At 48.5% G+C, this 24,062-nt stretch overlaps 1 protein-coding gene across 6 annotated transcripts in view; it reads right to left on the bottom strand.

Moving 5' to 3' along the window:
• The window catches only part of Nav2 (neuron navigator 2), a 356,673-nt gene that overhangs the window by 173,468 nt on the left and 159,143 nt on the right, over positions 1–24,062 (bottom strand). For 4 of the 6 annotated variants that reach the window (XR_015736368.1, XM_087901386.1, XM_087901385.1 and 1 more), the window contains exons 6-7: positions 22,783–22,851; positions 15,798–15,964 (exon numbers count right to left, since the gene is read on the bottom strand). Coding sequence is in view for 5 of the 6 variants with exons in the window: in XM_087901386.1 (XP_087757512.1) it covers positions 15,798–15,964; positions 22,783–22,851 (236 nt within the window). In the remaining variant the exon portion in view is untranslated. The remainder of the gene's footprint in view (positions 1–15,797; positions 15,965–22,782; positions 22,852–24,062) is intronic. The other 2 variants (XM_087901387.1, XM_087901388.1) reach the window with 1 other exon arrangement.

The following is a 24,062-nucleotide window of genomic DNA, read 5'->3' as shown; positions in this document are numbered from 1 at the left end:
GAAACGTGCTTTCCAAGAGAAACCCCACAGGACCCTCGACCACAAACCACAGAAAGCCATGTGCTGTTCCACAGCCAGGCACCTCCCGGTGACCCCAGAAGCTCTGCTGCCTGCGGAGGACAGAGAAAGTGGGCTCCATGCATCACCTCCCCAAGCTGCAGAGAGACAGGCTCTGCGCCTGTCTGGATGGAAGGCCGGAAATGGGCACCTTGGCTAGCGCTCATGCCCGGGCTAGCCCTGGATGCCGAGGGAATGTCAGCTACCTGTCAGCTACCTGCTCGGAGGTCCACTTGCTGCTGGAGGTGTTCCTGGGAGTGGAACTGTGACCAGAAAGGGGATGTGTTCCTAAGCGACTCCATTCTGTATAAAACGGTGGTTGCTCAGGCTGCGCACTATCCTAGAGGACTCCATTTTACAAGTATCTCTTGGCTCCCTTTGGAGAGATAAGGATGACTGCAGTTCTTGGACCATTTGTTAGGCACTACCCACCCAGCACAGACTGACAGACTCCTCGGAGTAGAAAAGGGGCCATTCTGTAGATTATTGGGGTGAACCGAAACTATATATAGGGACCATGGCTATATTAAAATCACATAAGTAAAACCAGGCCCAGAACTTACTGGGTAAGTGAGACCAAGGAAAGGGTATATTCTCTCATCTGAACCCCAAAACGATGGACACCTATCATCGCGACAGCATTGCATACATTGTGTACAATAAGGACAGTCAGCAGAGGACTCACAACTGTCCCTAGAGCGCTGGTTGGACAGCTGCAGATGGGCCAGCCAGAGCACTGGTCTACATGTCTTCCAGTCTGGACCCGAACCCGACCTGTGCTTCCTGCACCCAGTTCTGCTTTTGCGCATACTACTGAAATCTGCAGCTTAGCTCTTGAGGTCACCAGCAGCCCCCTCCTGGCCCGGATCTGTTTATTATCTCATTGATACAGACTCTCCACCTCTGAAACCACGTGGACTTGGCTGTCGCGTCTTACACTTGCATTTGGTCTGTAATTCACATATATGCAGACAGTTATACAGTCATTTACTGTGTGCTGCGAGTTATTAGTCATCAAGACTGAAATAAAAGAATTGGTCAGGTTAGCGAGGTAGTTCGGACTATGGCAAATGGCTGTCATTGAAACCACTAAACGAGATGAATTGTTATTTGATAAATTCTACCACTGTGGAAAGACACAAACATGTCCGTCTGCCTACGTTTCTGGTGTAGTACACTCAGGACACCATTCCTTCAGAACACGGGGAAAAAAGGTCAAAAGTCTGCCATCTTGAAGAGACAGCAACCCCCTGCATTATGGAGCAAGTGAGGCCTGATGCAGGGAGGCACTTGAATACCCACCTCACAGGGAAGGAGAACTGGGGTCAGAACGCCCGCTTTGCTTCAGAGAGAGCAAGAAGTGGTTTTTAAACCACACCGTGAGGTGGAACTCACCAGCCTAACAGAAAACACACACATCGGGGCTTGCCCAAGAGTTTTCAGTGAACACAGAGCCGAGCACAGCACCATAATCTCATTTCCAAACATCTTCATCAAAGCACAAAGGAACTCCACAACCACTTGAAATGACTCCCCATTCCCCGACCCAGCCTCAGCGAGGTCACTTTCTGTCTCCAGAGCGTTCCTGCTTTGGGACACTTCATAAAACACGCGACTAAAAAGCCGTCTTTAAATTGTCCTTTTCACATGTATTCAGTCATGCCTACATTCAACGCTCAGTCACTGAACGTTCAGTCAGCGCTAGATGATGCAGGGTGCTAGGGCTTTTGACACTGAGCATGAAGTGGTCAACGACCAAGCACACGCTTGAGAGCTGCACGGATAACTTTCAAACCCCCTCCCCAATCTCAGTCTTTCACATACGTTACGATGTTGGTTGCCCTCACTCGTTAGCTATCCTGGGCCCAGGTGGACCCAGATGTTAATCAGATAACTGCTCAGCTAGAATGCCAGGTTACAAGGGAGGTACTTGATGGGACATAGAGCCTTATTTATGTGTATGAATGATTGGCCTGCAGGTATAGATGTGCACCATGTCTGTGCCTGGTGCCTGTAGAGAGCAAAAGAGGGCACGGGAAGCCCTGAAAATGGAGTTATGGATGGCTGTGAACTACCATGTGGATGCTAGGAACAAAACTTGGGTTCTTTCTAAGAGCAACAAGTACCCTTAACCACTGAGCCAAATCTCTAGCCCTACCACCAAAGTTTTCTTTTATTCAGTTAATGAATTCATTAGTTTATTTTGTTTGTTTGTTTGTTTGTTTTTTGAGTCAAAGTTTCTCTGTTTAACAGCTCTGGCAGTCCTGGAAACCACAGAGATTAGCCTACTTCTCCTCCTGAGTGCTGGGATTAAAGGGATGCACCACCACCTCCTGGTAAAAGATTTTTTTTTTTTCCAAGACAGAGTTTCTCTGTGTAACAGCTCTGGCTGGCCTGTAACTCACTCTGTAGACCAGATTGCCCTCAAACTCACAGAGGTCTGCTTGTCTCTGCCTCCCGAGTGCTAGGATTAAAGGCATATACCATTCATTTCATCTGGCTCCAAAAAAGTAATTTTTAATGACAGAATTCAGACATACTTTCCAATTGCTTACCAAACTATAATACTGGAACCACCAGTCACATGTGGTCACTGAAGAAAAATTAAAATGAGCACTTTAAGAATTTCTGTTTTGGGTCAGGAAGATGGGAAAGGTAGTTAGCATCAAGTCTGCTGACTTGAGTTTGATCCCTGAGACCTGACTCCTACAAGTGGTCCTCTAAGCTCCACGTCAGTGCTGGAGCGCGCATACACCTCCACCCACACAGAATTAAACAAATGTAATTTAAAAAAACTTAAAAAAATCAGCTTCTCGGGGTTTGAGAAATGGCATGAGGGCCTGAGTTCAAATCCCCCAGAACTCACGTAAAAAGTGAGCATGGCTATACCTGCACCTACAATCCCAACATTGGGACAGGCGAGACAGATATATTAGGGACTGCCAGCCTAGCTCTAGGTTCTGTGAAAAAACTGTCTCAAGACCATAAGGCAGAGGGAGAAAGAACATGTGCACACCCAACACAAATTCAACTTTTTGAACACACTTACCCTCCTTCAGGAACATATGGTGCCAATCATGTCAGACTATAGTCTGCTTGGCAGGGCTGAGTAGAGGGCACAGAGGCCTTTACAGATTACAGACACCGGCTGTCTGAAACACTGCACCTCCGGGTACCTGCCCAAGCAGGTGGGGAATGTGCTCGAGGAAGGGTTCAAGACAAGGAGCACGGGGTGAGCCGTGAGTCCCAGTGCTGGGAGTCTGGAACGCTCCCCAGCCCTGCTGCTGCAGGTCTCAAAAGCTCTCTGCTTAGCTAAGCCCTTCCAACAGGCGAGTGTGCCAAAGTGTCTGGAGAGACTTCAAGGAAGTCGGCCTCCACCTTGGCTGGTTGATGGTTTGTGGAGCGTCTCCTGCCAGAAGGTGATCTGAGGGGCTCCCTAATGAGATCGAGCAGTTCTGATCAGTGTGCGGTGAGCGGTGGCCATTTCTATTGCCAAGCCAGAGCAACTCCTGCTGACCAACACCCTGAAGCCAAGGAGCGAGGCTCAGGCGGCTCCCATCTCTCTCCCTGTATAGCTTACTCACTTCATCTCTGATGTCTTTAATCTCCCCCAAGACACTTTGGCTACCGGCTCCTAGGAACAACACAGAGGACTTTTGAAATGTGGATCTAGACATATTAAGATAACCAGGGTATCCACATTTGCGGGTGATAAGAAACGCCAGAGGACAAATAAAATTACACTCAGAGGGCTGGAGAGGTGGCTCAGAGGTCAAGAGCACTAGCTATTCTTCCAGAGGTCATGAGTTCAATTCCCAGCAACCACATGGTGCCTCCCAGGTACCGATAATGAGATCTAGTGCCCTCTTCTGGCATACAGGCATGCAGAACACTGTATACATAATAAATAATAAATAAACTTTAAAAAATTACACTCAGAGAAAGAAAGATCTGCAAATCAAAGACCCATTCGTTCTAAAGCGCTGCAGGACAAACAGCCATCACCTTTCCTGGTGAGGTCCCTCTTCCTTAAAACTCCATGGAGAGGTTTGTCTTCTATACCCATAGCTACTTGACAGAAAGAGAGAGAAAGACAGAAAGACAGAGAACCAAACCCATGTGCCTCCCACGCTGGCTCTTCTCAACCAATACTTTCATTTCAAATTCCCTCTCCACGGCAAGTAGCCACCGGAAGACTTCACCAATCAATTAGGTTGCATGTCTAAGATTCCACAAGCAAAAGCTAGCCACTCTGATACTTCCCAAGTGAAGGCGCAAGGGTTTGTTTGTTGGGAACTGTTAGGACAGACAGGTCATTCTGGTTCTAGACACTGATTTGGCTTTAAAGATTTTTTTTCCCAAACTTACATGTTGGTGTATAGGTACATGCATGTGGATACAAGTTCCCAGGGAGGCCGGCGGCATCCGCCCCCGGAAGATGGGGCTTCAGGCAGTTAGGAGTCCCCTGACAAGGGTGCTGGGATTGGACCTTTGGTCTCCTGGAAGAGCAGCATGATCTCTTAACTACTAAGCCATCTCTCTAGCCCCTAGGTCCCCTGGTTTTAAAAACATCCTTTACTCTTGTTTACCCAGGATTGCTGAGGCAGAACAGGGACATCCTGGAGGGCTTCAGGTTTTGGGTCAGAGGCAAGAAGATAGTAGTAAAGGCCTGGGATTGTCAGCTTAGCTTTGGCTGCTCGGTTGCTTTTCACCCTTTCGGATTTGTGTACACTCGGACTTGTGTACACTTGATTTCACTGACTGAGCAAATACTCGATTGCACAGGGCTGGTTCTCCCTTCATGTCTACTGCAAGGCAGTTCACTGCAATGACATTGAAGTTCAGAGTTTTCAATGATCCAAACTCATGTGACCTTCATGGAGAGCTGCAAGGACCAATCCCTGGGGGCCTGAAACCAAGTTGGACATTCAGCTAACACCTGCCCTGCCAGATACTATGCAAGAGGAAGCAGGGACGGGGGTGGGGGGAGGTGGACACTGAAAGGCAGGCCCACCACTGAAGGACAGGCATAGGCAGAGAGCCACACCTATACCTGCAGAGAGCCACTTTCAGCGCTGGACACTGTCACTTCTCACTAGTTGCTTGCCTCTGCCCTCCTCAGTGTGACTCTGAAGTTCTTCCCCACCCACAGAAACGTGGGCAGGCCTCCACGAGAAGACAAGACATGGTGCCCCCTTTAGAGATGAGGTCTCAATGGCCTTACACACCTCAACCCCTATCCAAGAACTCATCTAAACAACACAAAAACAGCCAGGAAGAAGTTCTTGGAAGAAGGAGGATCATCCAGAGATAACTAGCCGTTCCCCATGACTCTAGACATAGTCACAAGTCTGGGACACCTCAGCAGAAGCATTTGGTCAACCTGCAAGCTTGTGGGAAACAGCACATAGCTGTGATCTGAAGTATTACTTTCCAGGGCTGGATGACAGGGGAAGCCACAATGTGTTTCATCAAACTCAAGGCTGAGCCGTCCAGAGGAAAGCGGGCTCCCACCGGTTCCTCTGTAACGTCCTATTACCTCGGCTGTGAAGATGCTCTGGGAGAAGGAAACACACTTACTTCTTTTGGAGGCATTGAGATGAAATGTCTTAGGTTTGACGAAGGGATCAAAGGCCTGGCATGGCGTGTCATGGGTGAGAATCCTTGTCCTGATGCATGTGTTTGGTGTGGGCAAATCACCCCCACCCCCACTGCCCAGACTTGCTGGTTTTGGTTCTGAACCAGAAGAACTAATACGATACAAAGTCATCTCGCTTCCTAAGAAAGACTGCGTCTGAGCCCAGTCTGCCTAACACATGAGTGACAGGATAGAATAAGGACATCTCCAGCGCACGGGAATCCTCAAAGCAGCGCAGGGTCTTCCCTATAAGGCCTAACATGACCTGCGCTCTGCAGGCTGGGTTTTCTCGATGAACGATGCCCCCTACAGGAAGGATGCGAAGCAGGTGTTTGAGTACGGAACTCAGGCTACCTGGCAGGAGAAAAGGGCAGAAAAAGAGATCCACACGGTAAAGGCTCGAGCCACCACGTGCATCATCTCACCAAGCAGCCATCATAGTGTCTCTGTGGCAAGGATCCTCTCTGAGGCCACAAGGATGGCTGCAGAGCAAGAATGTAACCAGTTCACAACTTATCTCCGCTTATGAGAGAAATCACCCCAAGTACACAACCTGAGCGGGAAATGCCAGTGCGAATGTCACCGAGGGCAGTATGTGCACATTTCCTTCTGTCTTTTGAGGGGGGGGGGATGGGAGGAGGACTAGAAACAACTTCTAGAGTGTCAGTGGCATTGTTGAGGATAAAGTGCATTTTGGGGGTGGATGGACATCTTTACAGGAGGCAGGGCTTAAGAAAGGACTCTTTACAGGACTCTACCTGTGACATTGTTCAAACGACAGAGGCATTTACACAACATGCATCAATCAAAGACTCCACCCTTTACCTGATATAATTAACTGAAGTTTGCAAACATCATCAAGGCTGTCTGCTCAAACCCAACATGCAGCGACCAGAACAGGGCTGATCGAGCCTTCCTGATCCTGGGGGGCGGGGGGGCAGAGAACTCCCCTCCCAAAAGATTCATCCTACTGGGAACACATATATGAAAGTCCTTCATTTATTTCTTAATATGGAGCCAAAATTGGTTTCCCTGCAAATTTTTTCTTTTACTTACTTTGTGTGTGTGTGTGCGCACGTGCACCAAGGACCAAACATGGGGTCTTACAGATGCCAGGGAAGCATTCTACCACTGAGATACATTCCCAGCTATCCCTGTAACTTTTTAGTTTTATTTCCTATGGTTAGAGAGAAGAAAATGCTAGCCTAGGGCACAGACCCTCATTTCAGCAGGGAAACTGGTTTTGGTTTGTTTGATTTTTCAATGAGCCCATGTCCTAAAGCATCCTTAGCTCCTAACCACTGTATGAAAAAAATGAGTAAACATAATAACGGGAATTCTGTGGGTCTCACTCTGATAAGGGCACCCAGTGCAAAAACACACATTTGCTGTGGCACCTAGGTTTTTGCAGAGGAGTAATTATCACACTCTTATTTATCTTCCATCTGTCTCTCCCTCCATACAATGAATTTCATGAGGGCGGGGCTGGAGCCCTGCTCTTCACCTTTGAATATCAGGGACTAGGCTGATGCTTAATTGGACAATGACATGTCCCAGGATATGAAGGGTGGAATCAGGACCTGTATGATCGCCAAGCACGGCTTTACTCCTTCAGAACTGGTCACCCATTAAAAACAAATAAATCTAGCATGATTTTCTTAGAGCAAAAATCCACTCGTGCCCGCAAAGATCCCTTTCCTTAGGGTTAAACCCCATCCTCGAATCCAGCAGCTGGCTGCCTACTTAAGGGTAGTGAGTGACAGCCTGGAGGAGGAGGGGCTTAGCTCAGGCCCTATGTCAGTCCCTTGTCTCCTCCAGGCCACTGGGACTTTATTGATCACACTTAGACAATCTTAGGACCACAAGTGGAGGAAATAAAGGATGGAAACCATGTCTGGATAGCAGCATGTAGACAACACGCAAATCTTTCTAGTATGATGACTTCGCTCAGTGGTTACGAGCACTGGCTGCTCTTCCAGAGGACCCAGTTCGAATCTCAGCACCCACAAGGAAGCTCACAACAATGTGGAATTTAGCTCCAGGGGATCAGACACCCTCCTTTCGCTTCTGCAGGCATCAAGTAATATGACTAGTACACAGATATACATGCAGAAAAATACCCATAAATATAAGACAGTAAAATTTTTTTTTAATTAAAATTGGAAAGAAAAAAGAAAAGAACGCTAGAGATGAGCTGTCATCACAAGACTCAGGCAGCAGAGGGCAGCAGAGGCTCAGTGTCTTGGGCTACCCAGTAGTCAAGATGGTTGTAGGGTTTGTTTTGGTTTTCCCTCGAAGCCTTGCTTTTCCCAAGCTGAGTTACTACAGGCTGAGGACCTTGCAATCCAGTTTTCATTACAGCTAAATGCTATGATTCTCCCATCACAGCAAAGGCAAGGGACTGACTCAGCAGGACACAGAGGGCTCCACTTCACCTTGGGAGAATTAGGTGGGTCCCTGCATTATCCACAAAGCTCAAAGGGCCTCCGGACCACAGAAACAGGCAGAGCCACTGCTGAAGAACCCACGAGGAGCTCCCCAGACACCACAGAGTGAACCACGTCCTCGGTGCATGACATTCACAGACAGGCTTACCACCAAGGAGGCTACTGAGACAGTCTTCTCGCTGTGGTCCCTCATCTACAGCACTTAGAGAGGCTGGGTCCCTCCCACCCCAGCTGTATGTTCACATTCTAAAGAGGCAGGTACACAGTGAGGGGCAAGCTGCAGCTGGAGAGGGCATCTCGTCTGAAGAGTTGGTTTAATGCCCAGGAAGGTCCATCTTCAGCAGAGAAGGGGTCAAGTGCCTTCATGAGAAACTCATCACGAAGCGCCAAGTATGGCGGTACTGGGGCGACTCAGCTTAGTTGCCCCTTCTCACTCTGGCACTTTGATTGTGCCTTGTAAGCCCACGGAAAGGTTGACTAATTTATCCTTAAATGTAGACAAATACTGCCAAACACATAACTTAGGAGAAAAATGTCTTTAAAGAACATTTAAGTAAACGGAGTAAACCAAGTGTTGCAGACCAAACTTGGGTAGGCCTGACTAAGGGAGCACCCGGATGCCTAAATGTGCTCCTCCTCTGATGAAGCTTTAAACGACATTGGATCCATGTCCATGTGAAGCTCTCTGCCTGACAAGTGGGAGTAGGGGAAGCAGCAGAGTCATCCCCTGCAGACCAGACACACAGCAGACACTCATCTCGCACCCCCAACTCGGGGTAACCAAAGAGGTATTCTGTCTTCTTATATGACCCATCTCTCTTCCTTTTCCCCACTCATTCGTCCTGCTCCCCAAAGCCAGGTTCATTGTCTTTTAGAGTGAGGGCATCCAGCAAGAGCATAAGCTTGCACGCTGGAGCTGAAGCACATCTGTCTTGTTGGAAAAGCAAACCAGGCTATTCAGCCTTCTTGTCTCTGTGGGGAAGGGCTGGGTCAAGCATGGACATTCGTAGCTTCACACACCCAAGAGGCTTCAAGCTCTTCATGAGCCAAGAGTACAGAGAGCTGGCGTGGGCAAGCTGACACCCCCAGAGCACCTCCTGGCCCTGCCGGCCTTCTGCTAACATACCCACACTCCTTTGTATATCCCAGCCCAAGTAAAGGATCAGAGCCTATCCGCTTGTGTTCTATGAGATCAGCTAGAACAAGAAAGCAATGAAAACATTTTAAAACAAAATATAACAACAACTTGAAGACGTGCAAGGCAAAACCACAAAAGCAAAGCAAGCTTTGAAGTTCTTGGCAATCTGAAAGTCTAGTTATCTAAAGTGCTGGCCCTGAGGATACATTTAAATATAGTTATGACCAAATGTACATGAAATTTTTATGGGCTGCCCTGTTTGAGCTCCTGCGGCATGCCAGGCCTGAGCTGGTACAAGAGGAGGGGTCTCACTACCTGTCTCCAAATGTATAACAGTAAGTCATCAAACACTTGCTAAGAGTTACAGGGCCATTAGAAGATGGCATTTCTTACAATGTGTAACTAAGAACAAGGGTTTTCCACCTTCATGGCCTTGGGGATCACCGAGTGTCAACTATAAACACAGAGACGTGAATTGGAAGGGCAAGGTCCATAAAGTCCAGGGTCCATATTTGCACAGTCACCTTGAAAGCTGACAAACTGATCATCTGTGATCACACCTTGAGAAACAAGCTCTGTCTCTCACACACAGAATCTAGGTGTGCGTGTGTGTGCATGTGTGTCTGTGTAAGACAGGAAGTTAGAAAGAAGACTATGAAGGGGAGGGGTAATGAGGGTAACGGGGTACAATATAACAGGTAAAGGGGCAAAAAGAGGTAGACATGGTAAAGGGAAAAACAGTAGGGTGGTTGAATTAAAATTAGTACATGGGGTTGGAGCGCTAACTCAGAAGTTAAGAGAACGGACTGCTCTTCCAGAGGACCTAAATTCTATGCCCAGTATCCACACTGTGGTTTACAACCATCTGTAATCCCAGTCCTAGGGCATCCACCTCTCTTCTCCTGGCCTTCTTGGGTACTGCATGCATGTGGTGTATTAGTATATATGTAGGCAGAATACGCATACACACAAAATAAAGCTTATAGTGCACTGATGTATGTAAGCATGCGTGAGTGCACACACGTGTGCACATACACACAACAAAGTCACAATGAAGAACATTTCTTTTTTTAAGTGTTTATTTTAATTAGGAGTACATGGGTGTCTGTGTGGTATGTGTATATGTGAGTGTGGCAACCTGTGAGGTCCAGAAGGTGTCAGGTCCCCTGGAGCTGGAGGTACAGGCAGTTGTGGACTGTCTGGTGAGGGTGCTGGGCACTGAACATGGGTTCTCTATAAGAGCAGCAGTGCTCTTAACCGCCGAACCCTCTCTCCAGTCCCCACCTTGTTTTAAAGATGTAGAAAGCAAAAATTCAGATTAACTATAAGCCCAGCGGTGGTAGCGCATGCCTTTAATCCCAGCACTCGGGCGGCAGAGGTAGGCGGATCTTTGTCAATTCGAGGCCAGTCTGGTCTACAAGAGTTAGTTCCAGGACAGACTCCAAAACTACAGAGAAATCCTGTTTCAAAAAACAAAAACAAACAAACAAAAAAATATGAGACAAATGAGTGGAAGTAACCTCTATTTCCAAGGCTGACGGAAGGGAGTAAACTACACTGAAAATGCAAACTGAATAACTTGGTCCTACGGGGAAATATTCCATACTATCATAACTCAGGTTATCTACTATATTTAACAAAAGAGTCAGTGAAAAATGATGAATTTGAAAAGCAGGGGCAAAGGCTGTGCTTTGGCGGCCGTGCAGAGGGGTCCCACAGGCCACAGCTGCCTACCACTGCCACCGTGGGAAGTTCAGTCTCTACGTTCCTCTCCTTCCTTCCTCTTCCTCCCTCACTCTGGTATTCACAGAGTGGGTTGAGGAGATGGCTTGGTGGGTAAAGGAGCTCGCTGTGCAAGCATGAAGACTTGAGTTCCATCCACCTAAATCCAGGTAAAGCCAGATGCAGTAGTATGTGTCTGCAATGCCAGCATCCCCACAGGGAGGTAACAGGCAGAGACAGGAGAATTCTTGAAAGCTTGCAGGCCAGTTAGTGAGGATCACAGGACCCCATCTCAGACAAGGAGGGAGGGGGAAGGACCTACACTTGAGGTTGTCCTCTGACCTCCAGATGTGTGATATGCACCTGTGCGTGCAGACATGTATGCACACATGCGCTCACACATACACACACACACAGAGAGAGAGAGAGAGAAAGAGAGAGAGACAGAGAGAAGAGAGAGAGAGAGAGATCATAAAAGAAAACCAATGGTCTAGAGTTTTGAATTTACCATGGCTACCCGAGATCATGGACACAATCACTGTGACAGCCACCGACCTGTACTCACTGGCATCGTGTGGACATTTTGCATGAACTACATCAGCATGAACACTGTTTGGGAGTGGTGAGCCTGCACGTATACAGTGACTTTTCATCTATTCAATTCAATCCTGTCCATAATTTGGAATCAAAGGAAGCTATGGTGTGAAGTCAAGCTATACGAAGAAACCTCCTGTTAGAACCCCAGCCACCACTGTCCCACTAGTGGGTCAAAGGGCACTGTTAGCAGGGAGCACGGGGTGGGGGGGGGGGGTTTCTGGTGCCAGGAAAGTGACATTCACGATGTCAGTGAACTCCAGCTCTGAGGAAATGGCAGGTGGAGCCTTCACTGAAATGTCTACAGCAAACATAGAGGTGACTGGACACAAATTAGGATTGGGCTAGAAAAAAAAAAACCCAACAAGCAAGAATACCATGTGTGTGACTTCCTGGGGACAAAGGTCCATGGTGCCACTTCATATTGACAAGCTGAGTATCTGAGAAGTGGGGAGACTTGCTGGTGGGGAAAGATAAGAAACCCATCATGCTTTTGCATGTGAACAGGAACTTTGGGTGATCTTCTTGCATGTCCCCCTGGAAACCCGATAAAGATGAAAAGCTACTGTGTTACTAGGCAACAGTGCTCACAGTGGAAATGACCTCGGAATAGTCAACCACCTTTGGACGAGAAAGAACTACAGAGAAAGGATGGGTGCCTCTTGAGGACGTCATCACTTTGGGCTTCTCTGAGAACTACGGCTGCTAATTGGGGTTCATATTGCAGGGGTCCCAGAAGTAAAACATACTGAGCTATTTAGAGAGATGCGGCGCCAGTGGTTTTGACACAGTGACACTGTTGGCGTCCTGGGCAGGGCTTGCACCAGAGTGGAGAAGCACCTGCCAGCACCTGCAAGGGCTGTCTGCAGCCTTATGAGGCCTGGGATGGTTTTTAAAGGTGAACTGGAATAGACGCCCTGGTGAGGACAACTCAGAGTCACACTTATGGGGAGCGGCAAGGGCATGAATTCAAGTTTAGCCATCTCTCTTCAAAGTACTTGCCTTGGCTTTAACTGGAGGCCAATACCTTTTCTTCAGACCTTTGTAGTCTGGCCTCAGGGATGAGTGTGGCTTCTTCGCTGGCCCTCTTCTAGGGCCCTGGGAGGACTTTGAGCGTGGTAGCTAAACCCAGCCTGACAGCCTAGCCTGGGCACACAGAGTTTCATCCCCAGATAACCTCCTAGAGAAGTCTTTAAATGCAACTGTAGTCTCCTGGTCCATACCTGATGCTGGTTGTGAGACGCCCCCCCGACACACACACCCATGATGGATGGTAGTCCAAAGATCACAGCAATTCTGCAGCTGCTTCTGGAAATGATGCAGAATTATCCTCAGCTCTCTCTGGCAAGGGTCACGGTTCCGGAAAGACCAACGCGAGGCCTACCCATCACTGTGGCAACTTCAGACAGGTCCATAACCGAACCCGAGTTTACTATGAAAATTTACCCAGCAGATCTGTTCTCAGATCAACACCCAGACCAATACTAGACAGGATAAGTATTTTAGAGCAACTCACTCTTCCGAACTCCCATCCTAGCACTAAGGGAAAGCAACATGGTACCACTCTAGACTCCCCCCTGAGCGGACTTGGTTATGTCATCTGAGCACCCACGACTCTAAGCGACTCTCTGTTATGGCACACACGGGCACTGCTCCTCTCTAAGTACCTCTGGAAAGCAGTATTTTAGCCCCTTAGTTCCTACGACCAGCCTGACGTCATTCATTCCCATCCCTGTCCCCACAAGCCAATGAAGAAGGTGTCACCATATTCTCTTGAGGACTTAAGCTTGCTGGATTCGTCCCATCCACTCAGGACACAGTTCTGTCTTCTAATCCCTGACTCAAAGCTGTCCCCAACCACAAAGTGTGACATGCTCACAGACACTCTTAATCGACGGACCCAGTGCAACTCAGACACGACAGAACGATTAAGGTCATTGGACGGTCTCTTGACAAGGAGACCAAGGCAAGGGGGCGATGCAGTGAGGAAAACCAGAGGACACCCACGGAGAACAGGACATGTGGATGAGGCCCAATGGCAGGGCAGCGGAACATCTCGTCCTTCATGCTGCTTCAATGACGGAGGACCTCACAGGTAGAGGAGAGACCCAAAGGAGTTTCCGCCATACCAGGCCGCTGCATTGATAGCCACAACAATGCCAATGAAGAAGGCCAAATTTACCCAAAGGCTTTATTAGTTCAGCACCTTAAAACAATTTGTCTCATTTCAAAATTCACAGCCCCTAGCAAGTTCACCCTCCCTGCCTCTGGGGCTGTGGCAAGTAGTCAACTGCTTTTTGTACGTGTTAGTTACATCCTTTAAAAAAGGGGGAATATACGAGCTGAGACATACGAGGAACCAAAAAGGAAATGGCTTTTCCTTATTGAGGTAAAACCCAAAGCATTTCTATATGCGTGCGTCGGGTTTCTATGGCTGCACTGTGGAAGTCCTGGAAGGCTGTGTACAGTTCGGTTTAGACTGGGGCTTGTAAAGAAATACAAAAGAGAACTTCAAACACATGCGCGCTTGTGCCATTCTGCAAACAGATGTGATGTTTGTATTCCAAGCACAAATGTGTGGGGTTTTCACTTTTTATATTGTTTTATCTATGTGCATGTTTGTATGTCTGTCTGTACGTGGGTAGGCGCATCTGAGTAAAAGAGCTCAGAGACCAGAAGGGAGCGCCAGATCCCCTGGAGCTGGAGTTCTAGGTGGTTCTGTACTGCCCAACATGGGTGCTGGGAACTGAACTTGGGTCCTCGGCAAAAGCAGCATGCATTCTTGACTGCCGATCCATGTCCCCAGCCCCTCCACGCACCATGTTATAGAGAACGGCATGATGCAACAGGGCAAAGGAGCAGTGGGGTGTGGAGCTCAGGGATACAGCATCTGCCTGGCATGACAAGGCTCTGGGTTGGAGCCCCAACACCACAAAAGTGAGACAAACAGACCAGAAAACTACACAGGCTAAACAAAAGCCCTTGACTTTGTATGCGATAGAACCCCCACTGGGGCAGGATCGCATAGATGTGACAGGTCTATACACCCAGGATAAGACCATATAGCAATGGTTGAGAAATCTGTTAGCCATAGTCATTAATAAACTCTCAAAGGGAATCGGGCTCCTTAACCCAAGTGCTCCTGGCTTGGGGAGCAGACGGGATAGGACCGAGTTCATGCACAACACGAGGGCTGCCGGGGCTCCTGCGTCACTTCAGGGACACACGCCTATGTCTCGAGAGGATGGGGTACCATGATCCAGGGTAAGCTCTAGGATATTTCCACACTATCACAGGGAATGCTTCTGAGAGACCTGGCTTTGTGTTCTGCCCTGCATGTTGGGCAGGTAGGCAGGGCTTATCTTCCACTGAAGACTCAACTAATTTGCTTCAGTTTCTTAAGAGTTTTGCAGGCTTTTATAAGCAAAGGTAGTTAGTTTTCCTACCTTCTGCGGAGGTCTTCCATGGGGCCACTCACCTTGCTTTTTCTCCACCTGAAAGCTCGGTAGCATAGATGGCCACACACCCTTATATCACAACTCCGGGAGCAAGTCCGTCTGCTTCTTAGGCGTCAGCCAAATGCAGACACGTTCTCAAAGGTGAAAATGCCCGTATTCCTAATGCTCTTCACATCATTTCTGATAGGTCCCAAAGCACACCGCACGAAACTTGCATCTCTCCCAAACCCTTCTGCTGCAGAGCACACACTCTATGAAAGTTTAATCTCAAATTTCAAATGGCATCTTGTTTCTTATCTGTAGTCAAGTGTCTCATGGGCCATGGCTGAACAAATAACTTACCTGGCTGCCTTGCTGGCTGTAAATGTAACAATACTTTTCCTACCATATGGATGCCACTGATAACAATCTTCTTGCTAAGTATGTGGGTGAGTAAACCACAGTTCTTTTTTTTTTAACAAAACTTTTATGATTTATTTAACTTTATTTTATGTGCCATGGCACAAAGGTGTCAGATCCCCTGGAACTGAATCTTCAGATAGTTGTGAGCTGCCATGTGGGTGCTGGGAATTGAACCCAGGTCCTCTGGAAGAGCAGCCAGTGCTCTTAACCACTGAGCCATCTCTCCAGCCCTAAACCACAGTTCTTCATCTTGTTTGCAAGCTTGATTTTGACCCCACCCACACTTGCCCAAAGGAATTTAAAAAAAAAAAACCGAGGAACACCTCGTGGAAAAGACTCACCTTTTTCATGACTACTTGGTGGTGGCGGTGGGGGTGGAGAGGCGACAGCCTTGGACTTGTCGTAGTTGTTAAAGCTGTGGCTGCGTCGGTTGTTGGCAGCGGCTGACCCTCCACGTGCTTTGGCCTCGCTGCCTGCAGCGGCCACCCTTGTGGTAGGACCTGGAAGTCTAAAATGCAAAGGCCAAAGAGTAATGCAGTCAGTCTGAGGAAGGCAGAAAGAATTGCAACGATGCAGGAGATAAACATGAACAACAAACTCAGACATTGGGCCTGTGGAGACTGCTACTCAAAGGTAGAATGTAGCAGACAGGCTATATCTGACTCCGGGGAAGCCCAGTGGCAAAATGGGGACACAATTCCCTAGAGTAAAAGAGGAAATTTGAAGGAAAATCTTTACGTTTGCTGAAGGAAAAATATAAAACTCATCTTCTCTATCTATCAAGACAGGCATTCTTACTTCCCAACACGAGGGAACCACGACATTCCAGACTCTCTATCCAGGATGGAGCATTGGTAGCTTTTGAACCCATGGGCACTGTGCTGGAAATAGCACCCAGGTGTGGGCATTAAGGCAAGGATTCGGTTCCTATCGGTAAGAGAGCAAATGTTACTCCGCCCCGACAAATCTGCGGTGCAAACCTGAGGCCTGGCTGCCAGTGTTCATCTGGCTAAACACTTCCCTTCCACACCTGACAACCCGTCCCTGTGGCATCACTCTGAGGCTGAAGCTGAGCTCCCCTCTACCGTCAACATAAGAAGTTATAATTCTATCTGCAAAAACAGCAGGATCCAGTTAGCCGAAAGACAAACACACACTTTCCCTTTACATAAGACCTCTTTTTGGGTGGTTCTGAAAGGAAAGTTGCCAGATTTCTTTGTAGTATGTCTTAAAGATGTCAAAGAACACTCCCCGGAGAGGTGAGGGGAAAGCCTCTGCAAACCCGAACGCTGGTCCAGGGACCTGCTAAGCAGGCTGTTTCCAATAATTAAAGTTGAAAGATGAACACATGATGACATATTTAGTTGTATCCTTCAGTTAAAACCCACTGAGCCGTGTTTAAGAGCAACTGGAACCTCGGCTGACCAGGGTTAGACCCAATGAGAAGCCTGAAGTTTCAACTCATAAAGCTTTCAGCCTTCCCCCCCCCCCCCCCCCCCCGTGTGATTCGGTAAGCACCAAAGAAGCCTGGAGTCTGGAAGCATTTTAGATGGAAGCAGCAAACGCTTGAAACTTTTTCTTGTTGGCTCAGCAAGAAAGATGGCTGCAGAGCACACGGCGAACATGAGCTGGTGTGAGAGGACTGTAAAACTGATCCAGTTAAAAAGCTGGCCGCGTCCCCATTAGAAGCCGGGAGAGGTGGAGGGGGCTGCTGTTCCCCTGGCCAGCCAGTGGGTCTTGAAAGCCTTGCTTCCTACGGTCCCAGGAGCGTTCACCTCTGTGAATTTGCCACCTCTGGCTTAGAGAAATTCATTCCCGCAATGACAGAACTGGTACAAATTTCCAGCAGTTCCAACATCTGGGGTGGGACCGGATGTGTCAGCACAGCTGGTCAAGGGGATCCAGGAATGGGACCTTAGTGTGGCTTAGACCTACTTCCGATGCAGTATCCTGCAAATCCTCCATGTTAGGTGACATGGCCTCACATTTATCGGTAGAGCAGGTACACACTGGGGCTCTTGGGTTGGACTGATTTAAGCAGCTATGGACCGCAGAAGTCTTTATCCCCATATACTGGCTGGCTGGATGAGGAAGATGAACTTGTTCCGAGATAATGTCACAGCAGAGGTATTCCATGATGAAGGCTTCAACAGGGGGTTATGAAGAGCAAGGGAGCGCATGGCAGCAAGGTGGAAAAGACAAATCCTTTCAGGGTTGCTATGGAGTCTTCACTGTGCTCACCCAAGACCACAGGAGATCTTTAGACAGCACAGAAGCCAAGCCATACAAGCACAGGACAGGTCGGTCATAATCCTGAGTCGTTCAGATTTCCTGGGAGGGAGTGCAGTGTGATGTCCAGAGAGCAGGCATTCCCACCCACAGAGCTCGGAGCCAGTCTCACATCTGACATTCATATTCCTCATCTCTAACTTTGGGATAACAACTCCCCAATGCATGGCTGTCCATCTGAAATAGGATTTGATACCTAGTCCGTGGTGCCACTGAGTTCCCTTCTCATCCTCCCCGCTTCGCACAGACTCATAAGGACATCATCATAAAGGGAGCACACCGTGGTACAAAACAAGAATCACACAAGAAAGGAAGCAGGTGGACTTAAAGGCTTAGGAAAAGGGGTACAAAAATCAGTACTAGACCAACACCTGCAAAGAGGCAAGACAGACTTTATCAAGCAGGTTTCTTTCTCATTAAAGAGCATTCCAGAACAGAAACTATTTTGTCTGTGATGGAGAACTTGCCCTTGGGAGACTTCTGGGCTATTTGTGCCTCCCTCTGTGGTGAAACAGCCCTCATTTGGGACTAAGAACAGTCCTGGGATCCTCATGGTGGCCACAGCGCTTGCTCTGAAGTTCACGCATCTGAAGATTTTACCATCTGAAGCCTCTTTCACCTGCCTGAAGATTTTAGCAAAATCCACCCTCACTGGCACGTTTTATGTCATCCTGACACAGACTAAAGTCATTTGAGAGATAGGAACCTCACCCGAGAAGGTGACTCTACAAGACCGGATACAGGAAAGTCTATAGGGCATTTTCTTAAACAATATTACTAATGAAGGATGTGGGAGGTCCAGTCCATTTTAGTTGGGGCCATCTCTGGACTGGTGGTGCTGGGTTCTCTAAGAAAGCAGGCTAAGCATGCCATTAAGGGTTAAGTCATAAAACAGCATCCTCCACGGTCAGCTCCTGCCTCCAGGTTCCTGTCCTGACTGTGTTCAGTGATGAAGAGTGACGTGGAGGGTAAGTCAGATAGACCCCTTCCTCCCTAACTTGCTTTGGGTCATGGCATTTCATCTACAACCATAGCAACACTGACTAAAACAGCACACCATGAACAAAGACTTTGAAGGAATGTGGTGGAAGTGAGAAATAGGAACTCAGCTGCAAGGAAACCAGCGCGTCCCTTGGGCGAGGGTGCTGACTGACAGCTGAATTTGCTCAGGATAAATTTAGTATGGGATTTCAGGTGTGGGATCTCAAAGTCAAAGACAACCACGATGTCCCAAGGAGCAGTTGGATGATCACAGAGGCCACCCCACCAGCCGCAGGAGGCAGGACTAGTCTGTACAGTCCTCTCTGGATCCAAAGGAGCCAGCTGTCCCCAGCTGACAAATAGGTGCCGTGTGTGGATGCAAAGTGCCGAGGCTATTCACAGAAAGGAAGTGATGACTTTCAAAGTCAGAGGGGGACTAAATGGGAGACCCCAAAGCAAGGCCCAGATCTGGCGCGTGGAAGGGGAATGTGAGGAGAGGCCCAGAAGGGAAAGCACGCCACAGGTGGTCAGAGCTTGCAGAAAGCAGAGAGGGGAAGCTTGGCATGGTGGCACATGCCTGTAATTCTAGGTACTCAGGAAGCTGAGGCAGGAAGAGTCTAAACTCAGGGCTGTATGGATTAGAGAGTATGTTCAAGGTCAGCCAAGGCAAATCAGTAAGATCTGAAAGGAGGCCTAAGGGTCTGGCTCACGGGTAGAACATCTGCCTTGTTTGCAGTGCAGCAGACGGCCACCAAAGTAGAGCTAAACATGGCGGCTCCTACCTGTAGCCCTGCACTGGTAGGATGAGGCAGGCAGACTCAACACCAGTCTGCGCTACAAGTGAGACCCTATCTCAAAGCACACCAAAAAGGGGTGGCGGACAGAGCTGGAATGGGCTGGTTCTTGAGGGACAGCAGAGGGAACCAGCCAGGGGAAGTGACCAACAGCAGAGGAGGGAAGAGCTTGTGGGTCCATACTAGGAAGCGCGGGTTCTGTCTTATTAGGGCTGATGCACTAATTAAGAAGGCCAAGGGCAGAGCTGGAGCTAAAAACAAGAGTATGTTGAGTTTCCCAGTGACAGACCCGTTCACGGTCTCAAGCACGGTGGCCTCCGACTAAGCAGTTCATTACAGCTAACATCCATGGGTATCAAGGGAACTTGGGTCAACCCCAGCCCGGAAGCATGTGCTGTCGGTCACCTCAGGATCCTGCCTTGCTGAAGAGCTGGGTCTGACCCACAGGGACAGCTGCAGGCGGTATGGCCGATGCTGCCCACCACACTGCCCCACGCAAGGCAGCGGGAGGCAGGCGGGCAGATGGGCCCTGTGCTGCTCATGGCACCAGGAGTTGCCGGCAGCCCAACAAGAAGAACTTCACTTCGGATGGTCATTTCCTATCCAGCTCCAAACTGACAGAAGGTCCAGATGGGTTTTCCCAGACACGCATGGTGTTTAAAAAATAATAATCAGGGAAGTGTCGTGAGAAGGTGGGAGACGGGTCTGCTGTAAGAGCGGTGGTCAATTTCTCCAAAGTGTGTGGAGCCAAGGAGGGGACTGAACTTATTCCTGGCATGGACCCTACAACCGAGCCCCTGTGCCTCCACTCCATGTGCTGTACGTGCTGATGGAAGAGGGCAGTTCTTCCCTCCCAGCCCCACTTCAAAGGCCGGGAGCAGAGGGGGTGCCCCTCCCAGGAAGCATGGCAGCTTGTGAGCACATGCTGGGGGTGGGGAGCCCAGGATTGGAGATGCTTTCCTGCCAGACAAGATGATTAAATGCTAAATCTCTCATTTCCACAGCATCTGCTTTTCAGCAGCTAGGCGGAGGACTGACTATCCCACTAATTTGATTCCACTCCCCAAGACGGCTGTTCAGGAATCCGCTCTGCCTGGCTGTCTTACCTAGCTCATCCCAAAGACCAACATCACCCATGCATCTGCAACTGACCGCGTACCAATGATACTCCAAAACAGTGAGAGCCTTTTACAAGTGTGAAGCAAGGTAGACATACGACCTGTGCCTAGAGATGACATCATTTACCCAGGTAATGCTAAGAGGTGGCTAAACCTTTGTGTCGCCTCCAGCAGGCAAAGCACAGTAAATGCCCGTGATTCTACCGGTGATGTGAGGGAGGGAGGACACAGTAGTCAGCAGAGATGCTTGAGGTTCACGTTCAAGGGCGAGCTTCTTGTTCTGCCCAACATCTCTGGTCTCCATCAAGATTCTTGGTCCTGGCAGGAATCCCAGCAGCGTTTACACATCAACAAGAGACCTGTCTCCAGAGTTCTGGGCAGGTTAGAAGAGTGGAGGTGCCTCTCCTGCCAACCAGAGGTTTCTGCTGTCCTTACCGGGACTTAATAAGCCACGGTCCTGATAATGATACTCGGGGTAGCTGGGAAGAGGGGAGTCCAGAAGTACAGCCTCAGCAGAGACAAAATACACTCCAAACTCTCTTGATGAGGGATGTAACTACTCGAAAGGAAGCCAAGCCTTGACTGAGGGGGAAGCTGGGAGCTCTGTTCCTGGCAGGCTCAGGCTTTGTAGCTGCACCCTTGTCTTCAGCTCTTCCGCTCTCCCTGCTACCTCCCTCCAGTGTCTGTGCCACAGAGGGGCAGGCATGTGTTTCCAATTACACAGCTTCCCAGTCAGTTCCTATCCTCTTATCTCTTGGGGCAGAGCCCTGGGCTTTGTAGGAAGACACAGGTTCCTCCAGGCTCTCCTTGCCTTTCATGTGTACATGCATTCCCATGACGTTGCAATTCGGTGGGATGAGCCTGCTGGAACAGAAGCATCCATCCGCTCCTGCTGCAGCCTCCTCTTCTTCCTAGGGGGAATACTGCACGGGTAACATGCATACACAGTGTACCAAAACATGGTGCCATGCAGTTTCTCCCTCACTGGGCTGGTTGCTCTCGGGTTGGGTCTTGCCCCACACCAGATTTCCGGAAAAAGAAACGGATTATAGAAGTTTTCTCGAGCCTAGCAGAGGGGACAGCTGGCAGCTGGTCACAGACCTATGTATACATGGATGAAATGAACTGGCGGCTTTTCCTTCACCTTCAGGACACAGTTCCTTGGGAAATAAACATGGCACAGGTCATCCCAGGGCTTCTCTCAGGGGCCACAGGCACAGTGTGAAGGACAAGGCTGAGTCAGTGGCTGAAGGTTTGACAGAAAAGGGTCAGCAACTACACAACAGCAGAATGCAAGAGGAAGAAAGGGCAGCTTGGCCTAAGGGTTCTGGGGCAAAACAACCTGGGTTCTCTTCCATCTTCCCTGTAGCCTGGGAGCTTGGGATCCCCCTTGTGAACCTTCAGTTTCTATGACTGTAAAACGGGCTATTAACATGACCTACCTCGTTACCTCTTGGAGGCTGTAAGGATGAAATCAGTCTGTAGATGTCACAATATACCTGGTTTTCCCACACCCAAGCATGCATCACAGGATTCAAGACAGGATGCCCGCAAACTAGTTTGGGTTTTTTATTTTTGTTTTTTCCAAGAAACTGAGACAACTTCCCCATGGTGGGCTGGAGAATCCAGAAACAAAGACAGAACATGACAGCCTCCAGTTCTGAATTCACATTTCAGATCACAGCTCACAACGAAACCTACCCCCAGTTAGTAATTGAGCAACAATGACCATAGCCAAAGCACAGCACACAGGAAGGAGATGCAGATTAGGGCTGGGATGAAGCAGGGAGCAAATGCCATTCATTGTAAAATCACTATATAACTACCTGGAAACTCACCTCCTCCTATGAATGGGATCCTGGTAATGAGGTGAAATCAATACAGTGAGAAGCATCCAGCTGGAACCAGTCTCAGACACACACACACACACACACACCCACCTCTTACACACATAAACACATTCCCAACCAAGGCCACTTTTGGAACTCCCCAAGCTGAATCATTAGCCAAAGCATGTTTGGGTTTAGGTAACAAGAGACACAGAGCAGGGAAGGAAATCAAAAGGGAACTCAGCCAGCGAGGAGGAAAGGGGAAGAGTGGGCTGGGATGAAACCATGCTTTGTAGAACACAGAGGACTGCTAACCTAGAGATCTTTTTCTGACCCAGAGTGAAGCGGATGATTTTGCTTTGAGATGAGTCCTTGGATGATGCACTGCAGGGTAGGAAGGAAAAGACGAGTGAGGAGAGAAGACCCTTTCGACACACCGAGAGGAAGGTACCTGGGCTGGTCCTCTGTTTATGATTCACTAAACACAGTGTCCCCCCTAGGGCTCGCTTCAGAGACTTGATCCATTTACAATGTGAAGAAATTACAGTCAAGATTATCTAAAACCTAGACTTGCAATCTCAGTTACTCAGGAGGTTGAGGCAGGAGGATGGAGGGTGTTTTTGTTACTTTTTTATTACTCTACAGAGACACCATGACCAAGACAACTGATAGAAGCTTACTGAGGCTCCCGGTTTCAGAGAGTAAGTGTATAACCAGCTAAAATGGCACAAACCACCACAGATGGCATGTTCAAGATCTGCCTGGGCTCCAGAGTGAGTTCAAGGCAAGCCTTGGCAATTTAGTAAGACCTTGTTTTAAAATAAAAAGAAAAAAAATAAAGCTGGGGATATGGTTCAGTAGCGGAGTACTTGCCCAATACATGTAAGGCCCTAGGTTTAATCTCCCTAACTGTAAAACAAAAGATTTGTCTCAGGACATTGGTGATGCGCCCTTCCTTCCATACCATATTAAATATCTTCTCTGCCTTCACTCAACTACACGCTTTCTTTATACTTTGTGTTTGTTTGATTTGATTTTTCTGCCACAGGGTCTCACATTGAAGCAGAGGCTGGTCTTATAATCACTCTCATTAGATATTTTGGGCTGGCCTAGAATTTGTGGCAATCCTCCTGTCTCAGCTCTTCCTTTCTGTCTTTACACCCACTTACAGCAGTGCAACACTTAAAGTACAGAGCATTTATAATGTATAAAGCGACTTTCTAAAGCACTGATGTATTTTTATTTGAAAAGTTTATTCGCTGAGTGTAAAGGCAAATGCCCCATAAATGTGTACACACCAAGGCTCTCTCTCCTCCCCCGCCAAGACAGGGTCTCTCTCGGTCATATTTAATCAAGAACAATTTACAGCTATTTTGTGTTGTTCATCCTTCTTATGTCTCCTTAGATGAAGGTTAGGGTACCAGGGATGGCAAATGCTCTACCACAGAGCTGTCTCCTAGCCTGAAGCAGCGACCATTATCATTCCGACATCCATTTTTCCTACACTATATTCCCAAAAAAGCCTGTGGTGGGGAACTGTTCTTGGAAAGTGAGGGGGAGGTGGGAATGGTGAGAAAAAGGAAACCCAGCAACTT

This window comes from Myodes glareolus, chromosome 24 (genome assembly GCF_982192425.1).
Source record: "Myodes glareolus chromosome 24, mMyoGla1.1, whole genome shotgun sequence".
NCBI classification, from domain to species: domain Eukaryota; kingdom Metazoa; phylum Chordata; class Mammalia; order Rodentia; family Cricetidae; genus Myodes; species Myodes glareolus.
This window is presented reverse-complemented; position numbering and strand designations above follow the sequence as displayed.